Genomic DNA, 12,755 nt, shown 5'->3' with positions numbered 1-12,755 from the left:
TAAATTCATATCCCGGGACAGTGGTGTCCTAAAGGTTAAAGAAGCGAGCTTGGGACCGGGAGGTCGCCGTTTCAATCCCCAGACCGACAGGATCAAATCTGGGTGAGGAAAGTGAAAGAGCAGCGCTTGTCCCTCCCTCATCACCACCACTGAGGTGCCCTTGAGCAAGGCCCTTAACCCCAACCGCTCCAGTGGAGCTGCTCAGTGGCCAGCAGATCAGACTGTGGATGTACTGGGCAGCTTCCAGGTATGAATGTGATCAGATCAGACTGTGGTAGTACTGGGCAGCTTCCAGGTATGAATGTGATCAGATCAGACTGTGGATGTACTGGGCAGCTTCCAGGTATGAATGTGATCAGATCAGACTGTGGATGTACTGGGCAGCTTCCAGGTATGAATGTGGTCAGATCAGACTGTGGTAGTACTGGGCAGCTTCCAGGTATGAATGTGATCAGATCAGACTGTGGATGTACTGGGCAGCTTCCAGGTATGAATGTGGTCAGATCAGACTGTGGTAGTACTGGGCAGCTTCCAGGTATGAATGTGGTCAGATCAGACTGTGGTAGTACTGGGCAGCTTCCAGGTATGAATGTGGAACTGTGTGAATGTGACAGGTCGTCGTTGCAAATGAGAATTTGTTCTCAATCGACTTACCTGGATAGATAAAGGTTAAATAAAAAAAATTAAAAATAGTTGGTAGTTAGTAGTTCTCAATTCAAGGCTATTCATTGAAGCTAATTTTAAAGTTCAAATCGAATCAAATTTAAAATACTAAAAGTACTTTTTTTGTTCTTCACATGTGTAATTAAGGTGCCATGCTGTTTGAGTTGAAACACTGAAAGGTTTGGAACCAACCCATTTCCATTTGTAGATAGAAAAAAGTACTTTCTATTCACTTTCACCCCCGCTAACCACAAGACACAACATCACATTAAATATGAACCTCAGTGGGTGTATAATAAAACACAAAATAAACCTGTTTCCTTTTCCTTGTGTGAAGTTTAGCTTAACAGGGTCACTTTGATGTACAATCTTAAATGATTCTTCTATTATTTATTTATGTTGTTGTATGTTTTAATGACATGAAGATGAGTTTTTTTATTCTACTATTGTGTACACACATTACACACACTAAGTCCAATGCTGTCGATACTATATCTTTAAATTCTACAGGGGGAAAAAAGAACAAAATAGGACATGTAAGATGGTTTATTCCAAATATCAATCTCTCTCTGTCAGTGTTGCCAAGTCCGCTTATTATAAGCGACTTTGGGCTTGTTTTTCTGTAAAGTCGCTTACAAATATTGGTAGTCGCGGGTCGCGGTTTTTTTGGGCTTGTTTCTAAAGTGTAGTTGCTTATTTGGGCTTGTTCCTAGCTCCATAATAAGTTGTCAAGCAGATATTTTCTAAACGTAGGAGTTTTCCTTACCTGTTCCTTCTGTCCCTCCCCTTTCCCCATACACACAGGAGACAACAAAGTTTTTTTCCCACCCACATCCTGCTTCTAATTGGCTCTGACCCAGATGGCAAAGAGTACTAGCCAATCAGAGGCAGAGCAGGGCAATCGTTTTTTTTCTGTTTAGGAAAATGTCAGTGAATGATGAGAAAGATAATGGTGGTGTTATTCTTTATATATATGAGGCTAAAGTGTTAAGAGTCTTAAGACAAATGTTTTAGACCAAGCCTCATCCTCACCTGTTTAAATGGTTTTGACTGGAATTGTTTTTAAACCAGTTTAGTTTATTTAGCCTAAGTCTTTTCTAACTCACTCATTTGTTTATCAGAGCAGGAGCCACTTTATTGCTGCACACTAAGATTGTTAATAATTTCTCCTGTTTCTGGGTTATAGTTATTTAAAAATGGGATCTTCTGCAGTCCCTGCAATAATAAATAACGAATTTGTGAGTTCAGGATGATATTTATTTGTGTGTGCAAATTTTAATTAGGCTATCAGAGGTTTACTGTGTATATAATGTACTTGGTACATCAGTCTATATTTGATATCCCATCAGTTTTCTAATGTTAAATACTGTTAAAAGGTGGTTTAACTAACTCTTGATCATTATCACAGTTTACCAATCTGTCCACATGGATGTAAATTGACAATCTGCACAGTTTAAAATCCGTCCCCACGGATTGTAAAACCGTGCACACAGTTTATTTATTTTTCTCTTCCCAGAACCTAGGGGGGCTCCATAGTTTTGGGCTTGTTTTCACAGGCCTGGTTGCTTATTTGTCTCGCAAGATCTGGCAACACTGCTCTCTGTATGTAAGCATGTTATATGGAGTTCAGGGTGTGGCTGGTACAGCATCAGTCAGCTGTTAGCACAGAGCGGGCGGTACTTCCGGTTTGGTCTCGGGCTCTGGGTGGGTGTCAGTACCCGGGAACGGTGTGGAGCAGCCAATCAGCGTGCGCGTCAACCATCGCAGCCCGGAAGAAGGAAGCTCAAACCGAAAAGAGCGCCTTGATTAAAAGTGGGAACGTTATACCTGAAGGTAAGCCTCCTATAATTTAAACATACGGCACATAAGCCACGTGAATACATTATATATATATTATATACGGCAGTTAGTTTCTCACTCGAAGCAGCGTCACTGTAACAAACAGCGTGAGTTTGTTGTTGGAAAGGCTCCATAGCTTCCTCACAGTCTCAAGCGATACCAAATGAGCCATACTGGCCTCTGGACGCACAGTCATACCGAGGTAACATACAAGGAAACTGTTGTGTCCTTCTATCTACGTAATGTTTAACGTGTACGTAATATACAGGTGCTGCCTGGTCACGTTAACTGAGTTTATGAAAGAAAAGAAATAGTTGAGCTACATGTCAGTAAACTAGCTAAAAGTTTAGCTCAGTTAACGTTAACGTCACTAGTCGTATTTGTGTTCCAGAGCGTCATGTCCGGAACATTTGAAATACGACACAAGACAATACAATGTTTTCTCTCGGTTTGTGAAAGACTTAGGTGTGTGTGTGTGTGTGTGTGTGTGTGTGTGTGTGTGTGTGTGTGTGTGTGTGTGTGTGTGTTGGGGGGGGGGTGGGGGGGGTTAGGGGCCTTTTCTCAAGAAAATGTTACGTTTTGGGATAAAAAAAGAAGAAGCCATTTCACGTAATTTTGAAAAAAAGCTAGAGCAGATAGAACAAGATAGAAAATGAATAACACTCAAAACACTTAAAGACAAAAACTTGCTATAGAGGGTTTTCACGACGCGTCAAGTCGCCATGTTGGAGGTACTCCCATCACAGCACAGGCACTGAAGTAGATCCCGAATGGCGTCAAGGAAAATGGTTAATTGTTGCCGTGTTTTAAGTTGTACCAATAGGTCAGACCGAGAAAAACATTTGGAATATTATCGACTTCCAAAAGTTATTAAAAACCAGGGAGAGGAATGCCAGAAGTTATCAGAGGAAAGGAGGCGCTTGTGGTTGGCAAAGCTTAACCAGCATCTACGAGGGAAAAATCTGTCTTGTTCGGTCTTTGAAATGAAAATAAACGATTCAGAGTCACTTGGCTACACCTTGAGTATCACAGTGATATCACAGAAGTTAAGGTTAAGTTGATTAAAGACGTTATTGCATTACTTACTTTGGCCTTCACAACACATTGGTCGTTAATGACTTGGTACTGCGTCTCCCTCACCCATCCACACACCATCTGGTTATAAGCCTCCAAACTTTTGTAGGATTTAAGGTCTTCCGCTGTGTATGGGCTCGGCGAAAAAAACAGGCAGTTGACTATATCGGGATATGCAACTGAAGGAAGAATCACCGGGTCACCATGGATCCAAGAAGAGGGAGCAAACTTGTAGGGATCTGCACCGCCAGTATACTGTAATTTCTCAAAATATCGCGCCTTTTTTGTGGTCTAAGTCCTTCCATGCCTTTGCATCTTGGATGTGTTTTGATGAGTTTTTTCTGCTGTTTAGACATAAAGTATTAAAGTATCGAAAGTGCACAATACTCCATTACTCCATTCAGTTGTTTACACCGAGTGCCTCCAATATGGCCGCGCATCTAGGTTACCGCCCAGAACGTGACGTCGGTGAAAACCCTCTATAGAAGTCCACTGGGGACCCACTACAATCATTAGATCTGAGTCAAAAGTCATTTAGTTAGTTTTGAGGCTCACATTGAGTTTACGCTACCCAGTCCTGCTCCTCGCTTTGCTCGTACGAAGGAGAGGCTGATGCTAATGGGGGGGGGGGGGGGATGAAGCAGGGAGGACGCTGCGTCTCCATGGCTGCAGGTCAGCCGCTGAAAGGACAGACCCGTCTCTGAGTAGTCTGTGGCTGCATCTCATCCCCTTTATTTGATAGCTCCTTGACTCCTCCGTCCTCGGCTGAACCGGAATTTGTTCTGTCACGCTTTGGTGAAGGCCGTCTCAAAGTTCTTATTTCTGCCCTGAGGACAGAGGAGCGAGCATCGAGGAGGGTTCATCGAGGAGCTATAGGCGAGGAAACACGAGAGCAGCCTTCTCGCAAGCAGTGCAGCTGAAGGAGTTGCTAACTCCGACCAAACAGCTGATTAATTCATGTGACGCTTCAGAGGAAAGGACGTCTCATCCCTCTAAAACACATTCGCTCGTTGCCTCTCTCCTCCCGTGATTTCCTCGAGGGAGGCAAGTGGAGGACATAAATGTTACCAGATCAAATTCCAATCGCCCAAACATCGGAAAGTATTCAGTCATTTAGCAAATCCTCCCATTTGAGACGCTGTAACCTGCCAGTAGTTAGTATACTTCATCAATAACTCAAATGATTAATCACTTATTAAATGTCATCAGTTTGAACAGACTAGTTATTTCACTTCCAGTCATGTCATAGAATAAAACTTCCTCCCGATATAAATATAACTGTAACGAAAGGTACGATTGAAATGAAAAAGGGTAACAGGCAGCCATTGGTGGGCTCTGATTGGCTCAGTCAGCTGTGTGGTGTGATTGGGAGGGCTGTTGGTTCCCTCAGGCTCTCATCCTCTGCAGAGTGACAGCTTATGCTTATTGAGTTACTAAAAACAGACTCATTTTGCATAGCTGGCGCATACTAGGTTGGAATTTGGGACAGTTACTCACTGCTGTATGTGGTTGTACACAGTCCAACGGCTGTTCCTAGCCCTGTTAACTCACTGTTAATGCAAATTCAACTTGTCCTTCTGCTACTTCAAATTAAAAGCTTTCCATTGGCGAACCAGCGGGAGGCTTTTATTGTGAAGCAACATGCTCGCTACGTTCCATTCACTACCAAGGCACCATGATACTTTATATTTAATAAACTAACTCTTTAATCAAATGGCAACAAAGACAAAGATATAGGCAACTTGACAACAGGAAATATCTCATGACGGATGGTGTTGCTCTGTTGGAACGCTTCTGGCTTGGAAGCTAAACTACACACTTGTTTGTATATGGCAAATCAAATATCACGATATTTTTGACCAAATACCTCGATAACGATATTGCGACGATATTCTAGGGTTGACTATTGGTGCTTTCACAAAATATTTACACAAAGAGATTTGTGATAAATAATCACCAACAATGTGGATACAATGACTAAGTGGGTAAAGGCAAATAACCGAACAGTTACAACAGTCTGGTAGGGCTGGGAAAAAAATCAATTTGATCTAAAAATCGAGTTGGTAGGTCAAATTGATTCATATTTTCAAAAAATCGATTTTTTTGATTTTTGTTCAATAAATACAGTATAAATAATTTGGATGTTTAACAATCTTTGTTGCACACTGCACAGTGACTTTTCAGTTAGAGAAAGGGTTTGCCTTTGCAATTTTGTTTATGTTGATCACTTTAATTAAATACAATAAATATATATTTTTTTAAATATATTTACAGTTCGCATATTATTTTGTTTTAAATGGAAGGGGGGGGGAAATCTAATTGAATTGTAAATCGAGTTTTTTATAAAAAAATCGCAGATTTTTTTAGGGAAAAAAATCGCCCAGCTCTACAGTCTGATAAGTTCAGAAAATGACATCACTTTACTGTAATACAGCTTGTAAAACCAGGAAAAGACATCGAAAATCTAAGACGATATCTAGTCTCATATCACGATATTGATATATTGCCCAGCCCTAATGTGGCATAATGTATGGTTCTGATTTCTGGTTTGATGTCTGTCTGTAATCCTGCCCTGGTCTTATTGCAGTGTCCTCCTCGTCACTGTGACCATGAGCTTCTGCCCTGGTCCGCCCGCCCCCCCGGGGGGCACCAGCATCCAGGAGCAGAGGGGCCGCTGGGAGAGGAAACGCAGCCGCACAGCCAGAGAGTTGGTGCAGACAGAACAGCGCTACGTCCAACAGCTGCAGCTAGTCACCACGGTACGTACTGCCACGGGCGGCCGCGTGGAAGCAAAAGACTTGCTCTCACGTGATGCCGTATTTTCACCTGGTAATTTCATTTAGTTCATTTAATCGGCATTTCTTTTCTGTCCTTTGAGGTGCCACATGTTCTGTTTCCACTGTTACAATGATGTGCATTGGTTTGTATGTGCTTTTGTTTCCTCTGTCAAAACACTTTTCAAACTATTGTTTTTACAGGTGCCATACAAATAAAGTTTTTTTTTTAAAGATTATTTTTTGGGCATTTTTAGGCCTTTATTGACAGGACAGCTGAAGACATGAAAGGAGAGAGAGGGGGGAATGACATGCAGCAAAGGGCCGCAGGTCGGAGTCGAACCCCGTCCCGCTGCGTCGAGGAGTAAACCTCTATATATGGGCGCCCGCTCTACCAACTGAGCTATCCGGGCGCCCCATACAAATAAAGTTATTATCATTATTATAATACAGTAGCTCATCATGTGAAATATAGTACAGCCAAGGCTTGAACCTGGGTATTTCAGGCCGATTGCCTGTTTTTGGAAGCGTATCTGTCCCACTCCCCTCGCCTCTCTAAGTTCTCCTCATCTGTCCCTCCCAGAGGTCTCCTGTCCTCTTCGTCCCCTCTCTGTCTGTCAAGTTAAAGAATCGGGTTCATTTAGGCTACATCAGTTTATCTGTCTGCATGCTGTACGCATAGGCCCAGGGATGCTGGATGTCCATCACAGTTGTGGCTGCTAAGAGAAAGTCATCTGTGTAATGATGTCACACTAACTCCGGGTTGGCCCGCTCGAACGTCGCGATTGGCCGGGAAGCAGTGGAAAGCGACGCCCGCTGTTAACCATTTGTGCTGTTCACACACAGTGCCCCCGGAGCTCTGCAAACGGATGGCACCATTCTGCCGTCTTGTCTATTTGTTTCTGTGAGCCGCGAGCAAATCATGCAAGAAAGCCCACTGATAATCTATTATAAATGATATAGAAGACATATAAGATCTAAATGATCTGATTGTGAAAAATGATCAAATATTCCCACCCTGCTTCTTGCCCCTCTACCTGCTGCTCTCCTGGAGTTTCTATTGCCCCAATCTTTACAGGATGAAACATCAAAACCTGCTTGTGCTTGACGAGTGGCGAACACACACAGACAGAGATTAGCTTTACGTGCGATTAGAAAACCGCAGAATCGCTCGGCGATCAGCGCTAAGAAATGCACTTCTGGTGGAAACAGCAAGGCGGCCGCTCGCCCCCTCTCTGGACCCGTCACAGCTCTTCCCCATGTACGTAAACCTCCCGTGAGGGGGAGCGGGGGCCGTGGGGAGAACTTGGGTAGTTTGGAGAGCAGCCGGGTCTGCTGCATTCTGGGTGAGCTGCAGAGGTCACACAGGCACGGGCAGACACAGCAGCCAGGAGAGAGGTGCAGTAGTTTAGGAGCCTGGTGTTGGTATGAATGAATGCGCAGCAGCGGGGTGTTTGCCAAATATTGGCAGCAAGCGGAGGACAGCTGCTGTGTCACAACTACTGTCTAAAGGATAGGTAATAGTTCAAGTACATTAATTACAGTGAGGTCTGTCCGTGCGTGGTTATATTAACAGGACACTTGTTTCAGAAAGAGATTACATTTATCAATGCTGTGAGCACCACAAACTAATAGAAATAAATCCCATTGTACTGGGGTGGAGGCCGAAATCTCAGAGATGGATATCTCAAAACCTGGACATATAAAAGCAAAACCACCTGCATGGCTAGGCACCACTACAGGGACCTTTTTATTCATGATTTGGGTGTACCAACCCCAAAAATAGTTTCCATTATTAAAATAGATGGTAAAGTCTCCATGTCAAACATTCTCCGAGGCAAAAAGTTGAACATACCGTATACATGCACTACTGTACAGTATGTTCCACCGCTTCATTAAAACATGTGAAGTGCACTCTAACAGTACATATTCACAGACTCAAGGTAGCATGCGTGTTACTCCTCCTCCCCGTGGAGAGAACAGACTTTTTCACCCACCACCGCAGCCTCATTTCTACACAATTACTCACCCTCCACCCGTTCACTCCAATTAGGAGTCATTTTAAGCCTAATGCACATTCAATTTGCTAATCCCATTTTCACTTCAAATGACTTGAGACCAGCACAGCTGTCGCTGTATTTGTGAGTGTTGCGGTAGCACACCATCCCTCTGTACCGTGTGCCCTGAGCCGTGCACATAAACAGTCATGTTAACACTCAGTCTGGGCTGTAGGGCAGAAAACCACCAAGCTCTAAGTCAGTACGTGTTTTGTGCGGTCTCTGGTTGGTAATAACATTTGCTAAGATGTCAGCAGTGAAAGCACCTCCTTATCAAGACACATTTAATCGAGGGCATATCCAACCAGAGGCAGCCCGGTTCTAGCTTATTAATACAAATGCGGAGATATAACATCATGCTCTGCTCTCTTTGTTTCTCGCAGTACTTTGTGGAGATCTTGAAGGCCAAAGGAACCCTGAGGCAGGACATTAGAGAAAGCATCTTCAGTTCAATTAAAGCCATTCATTCAGTAAACCAGTAAGTATCCTCTGAATAATTTACAGAATATCTACGGGATATTGGGATGAGGATTTTGCTTAAGAATGCAGTCCAGATAAACTCTTAGTTTACCAAAGCATAGTCCTTATCGGCCACCATTAGCAGGGGTCAGTGATAGGGTGTTCTCTTCCCTGGTGGATACATTAATGCATATCAGGTATAATTACTGTGGGTGATATCACACATTGACGACTTCTGGGCATCTACCTGACCTGCTGTTGGAGATCTCAGAGCAGGAAGGCCAATGGGAAGTCAGAGTACGGCTGCACAATTAATTGCAATTTTATCCAAATCGCAGGGGGGGGGGTGGGGCAATATTTGTTAAAGGCAAAATATGTGTCAAACCATTCTAAAATAAAGTATTGTGGTGCTGCAGAGACATCCCAGCCTACAAATCCTATCCTACAGACTAAACTTCAATCATTTTATTTTTATTTTTTTTTTATGTTTTTCAATGAAAATGAGAATAATGATACAAAAATGATCATTCCCTCCAATATCGTGAATCATATCGCAATCGCAATATCAGTCAAAACGTTGAACGTCAAAAAGTACGGGCTTATCTGCTGGTGATAGCTACCGACCGTTTGAAACCATCCAGCAAATAGACGGTACTGTTACCTGAAACCGGTGATTTAACGTCACCGCTCATTTAACACACAGTTTAACAACAAAACTAAGCGCTGAGTGAACATTACTAGCTATGTTTTTCATGTTGGTTTTGAGCGGTATGCACCCCCACTAACCTGGAAAACGGTTTTAAAACAGTAACGTTAATACAGCGTGTCGGAGGAATACAGCGTCTCCTGCAGCGGGGAGGCAGAGGCAGAGGAACAGTCACCGCAGCGTTCGCTAACGTTAGCTAGCTTCTTGTCTCATCTGGGGTCTGATAAACAGTAAATTCATCAAATTCAGTGTCCACAATGCTATTTTCTAATAAACTGTAGCTGGCATATTTCACGGGACCCGCGTGAGTGCGGATTTCATGTCGCGGCTTTCGTTGCTGTTTGTCGCTGTTTGTCACTTTGCCTAAGATTGAGTGACAAGTAGTACTCACCGTGTTGTTTATTTGGTTGCCATGACTTTGCGAGTGATGACGTCCTGTCACTGTTCCAGTTGCTCACCCTAAAGGGGAGAGAGAGCGGATGACAGTTCGACTTTATGACTTTCATAAACGGCTGAAGGAGCGGCGGTGTGCGGTGTACATAGCAGAAACCCTGTTGTGCGTCTGCCCTATTTCTGATACCGTGGCGGAAGAAATGTTACCGCGGCGGCCCGCCACGGTAACATTTCTTCCATCAACATAGAGGAAACACTGGTAATAAACACCCCTATTAGCATGCTTCTCGTGCCAGGCTTCACAAACATCCGCACGCACCCACAAAGCTCCGCAAACGCACAATTGCGGGCGGCGTGCAATGTGGACAGTTAACCCTCTAAATTTGAGGAACTCAGTCTACAGTCTGAAAACATCGAAGAGACAAAACGTACACAGTTCAGTATCAGACCACACAGCTTGACACCCTGTGGAGTGAGCAGTTGTGATACCTGTGATTGGGAGTTTCATTTCCACACTAAATAATGAGCTCTCATCCTCTGCAGACTGACAGGCTTTCTTGTTGAGAGGGCTACAATGAAGATTGAAATATGAATTCTGCAGTCTGATGTATTGGATAAATGGTTCTGCAGTTCCCATTCGTCTTCATTATGAGCCTCTTATTGAATCAATGGTTGAAACATAATGGCAAGCACTCCATTTAAAAAAAGCTCCATGGGGAGACGGTGTGATAGTGCTAGACTGATCTACTACTGCTCAGTGATTGATTATAGATTTCCCCCCACCATATTCTTTTCATTTTCTTTCACTTTTCACTGACATTAAGTATACAGTGGATATCTGTGTAGCAGTGCCAAGAATAATTGATAACTGATGATGATTAGCTCTCATAGATGGATATGTGGGGTGACTTTCTCATCCATCTGTCACACATGAAACATCAACTGTACTGTAAGTCTTAAACAGGCTTACCATAATCAAGGGGCATGTGTCTGTCAGCAGGTGCACTTTCTCAGTCGGATTGAGGGCTGGGTATCAAATCTACCAAATATATTCTTGTGCTGTGTCCATAAAACACAAACAATAATATCTGGTCATATTCACAATTGCTTGATCAGATAGTTCCTGATTTATATAAAGTTTTGCTAATTTTAGACTTTTTTTTTGTGCTAAGGTAGGTTTCACAGCATAACCACAACTCTGGGTAAAAACGTGATATTATCGTTAGGTGTCTAGCGCTCCCAGAGTTTCGTGCATGTGAAACTCCAGAGCTAAAGACTAGGTTTGCCAGGCTACAGGTAAGGTGGACTGGCCTACCTGTCCCCTTGGCTTCGCTCCGTCTTCTGACCAGCTCAGTCCGGCGTTAATCAGCGCCAACACTCCGTTGACAAGTTCATTTGTAGACATTTAAGACGCGCACAAAACATTAACATAACTTGATTGGGGGGGGCGTCTTGCCATGTGACGCAGGTAAACCACACCCACCTCAGCCTGGCAGTAGGCAGAACAGCCAATAGGAAAGCTTGTGCCGTGACACTAGGCCTAAAATGATGGTCGGCCATATTCCCTTTAGTGTAAATGGATTGCATAACGAGCAGTGTTGTGTAGTAACACATGTTACAGTAATGTGGTGGCTTTCTTTGGTAACAAGTAGTGTAGTAAGGTCTGGCTACACCACAGATGAATTCTGGGATAGGAGAAAAAAAATTGCTCCAGTTTATTGCCATTTCTTTAAACCAATCCCAGTGGTCTTGGGCGGCGCTGAGCTCCGGACGCTGCGACGGTGGCTCTGCTAAATAGTCTTCAGGAAGGAACTTGTTTTGGTGGAACATTTGCACCCCGCAAAAGAAAGTGTATCCAGTGTATTGATCCTGAAGCGTGTTCTTTGTAAATCTTTACAATCATTCCCCGAAAGAACCAAGCAGGCCTGCCTCGTTGTACGATTTAAATGTTTTGCAAAATCTTGCTGTTATCAGTGCGTTCAACGTTAGCCTGCTAGCTCAGAGGTTGTCTTTGTTGTTTCCCGTAGCAAAGAGATTTTGACACACAGATAGCAGCAGGGAAGGGGGGGAAGTTGTCAGGCTTATCCTGGCAATGTACTTCCGTTGATCCGGACTGCAAATTTTAAAACAAGCAGGTCACGATACGCTGGAGCTGACATTAATTCCAGCTGGATAGCGAATCCCTGCCTTGCTAGGGAATATATATCTTCATCAGAGAAACACTAAGAGACATATCTTCATTTATAAGCTGTATTTTTTTTGCAGCTGAGCACTGTTTCCTAAGATGAGTTGTTGATCCACACAAAGCAGCGAGAAACCACTTGACTGGCAGAAACCCTTCTGTGAGAGCCTAATGGATCTCTGATAGTAACACTGTGCGTCAGTGCAGAGCGGAGGTGTATTCATCTGATGTTTCTGTCTTTATTTACCTAACTCCAGAGTGCCGTGGGAGTAGTAGTAATACAGCCTGCCTTCATTAAGCTTTGTTGAGTCACAATAGAAAAGGGAATGTGAATGTATTGATAATGCCATGCCGTTCTCTCTGCTCTCTCTGTCTCGGAGTGTTTACGGAGAACAGAGAGCAGGCAGCAACCCAATTATCCCCGGCTGCTAACGTGACAAACAGGAATCAGCAACTTGAGGGAGCTGTCAGTGGATCCAGTAAGGAGCATACAGCCAGCAATTGGGGGGGGGGGTACAGAGGTGTAGTCTGAGAGCTACATGGAGGGACACGAATCACCACAGCATCAATCACATCACACAGTTCATGGAAAGCGCTGCTTTATTGCT

The 12,755-nt window shown here is 43.5% G+C and overlaps 1 protein-coding gene across 5 annotated transcripts in view; it reads left to right on the top strand.

The window, feature by feature from the left end:
* Positions 1 to 2,382: 2,382 nt before the first annotated feature.
* The window catches only part of arhgef39 (Rho guanine nucleotide exchange factor (GEF) 39), a 64,798-nt gene continuing 54,425 nt past the window's right edge, over positions 2,383 to 12,755 (top strand). For 2 of the 5 annotated variants that reach the window (XM_035996194.1, XM_035996193.1), the window contains exons 1-4: positions 2,738 to 2,759; positions 4,282 to 4,283; positions 6,164 to 6,335; positions 8,791 to 8,885. In XM_035996194.1, the coding sequence (XP_035852087.1) occupies positions 2,745 to 2,759; positions 4,282 to 4,283; positions 6,164 to 6,335; positions 8,791 to 8,885 (284 nt within the window). In that variant the 5' untranslated portion in view covers positions 2,738 to 2,744. Of the gene's footprint in view, positions 2,504 to 2,737; positions 2,760 to 4,281; positions 4,284 to 6,156; positions 6,336 to 8,790; positions 8,886 to 12,755 lie in introns of those variants that run through there. The other 3 variants (XM_035996196.1, XM_031288245.2, XM_035996195.1) reach the window with 3 other exon arrangements.

Source organism: Sander lucioperca, chromosome 20 (genome assembly GCF_008315115.2).
Source record: "Sander lucioperca isolate FBNREF2018 chromosome 20, SLUC_FBN_1.2, whole genome shotgun sequence".
Classification (NCBI taxonomy): domain Eukaryota; kingdom Metazoa; phylum Chordata; class Actinopteri; order Perciformes; family Percidae; genus Sander; species Sander lucioperca.
The sequence above is the reverse complement of the archived record's forward strand: the minus strand, read 5'-3'. Positions and strand labels throughout refer to the sequence as shown.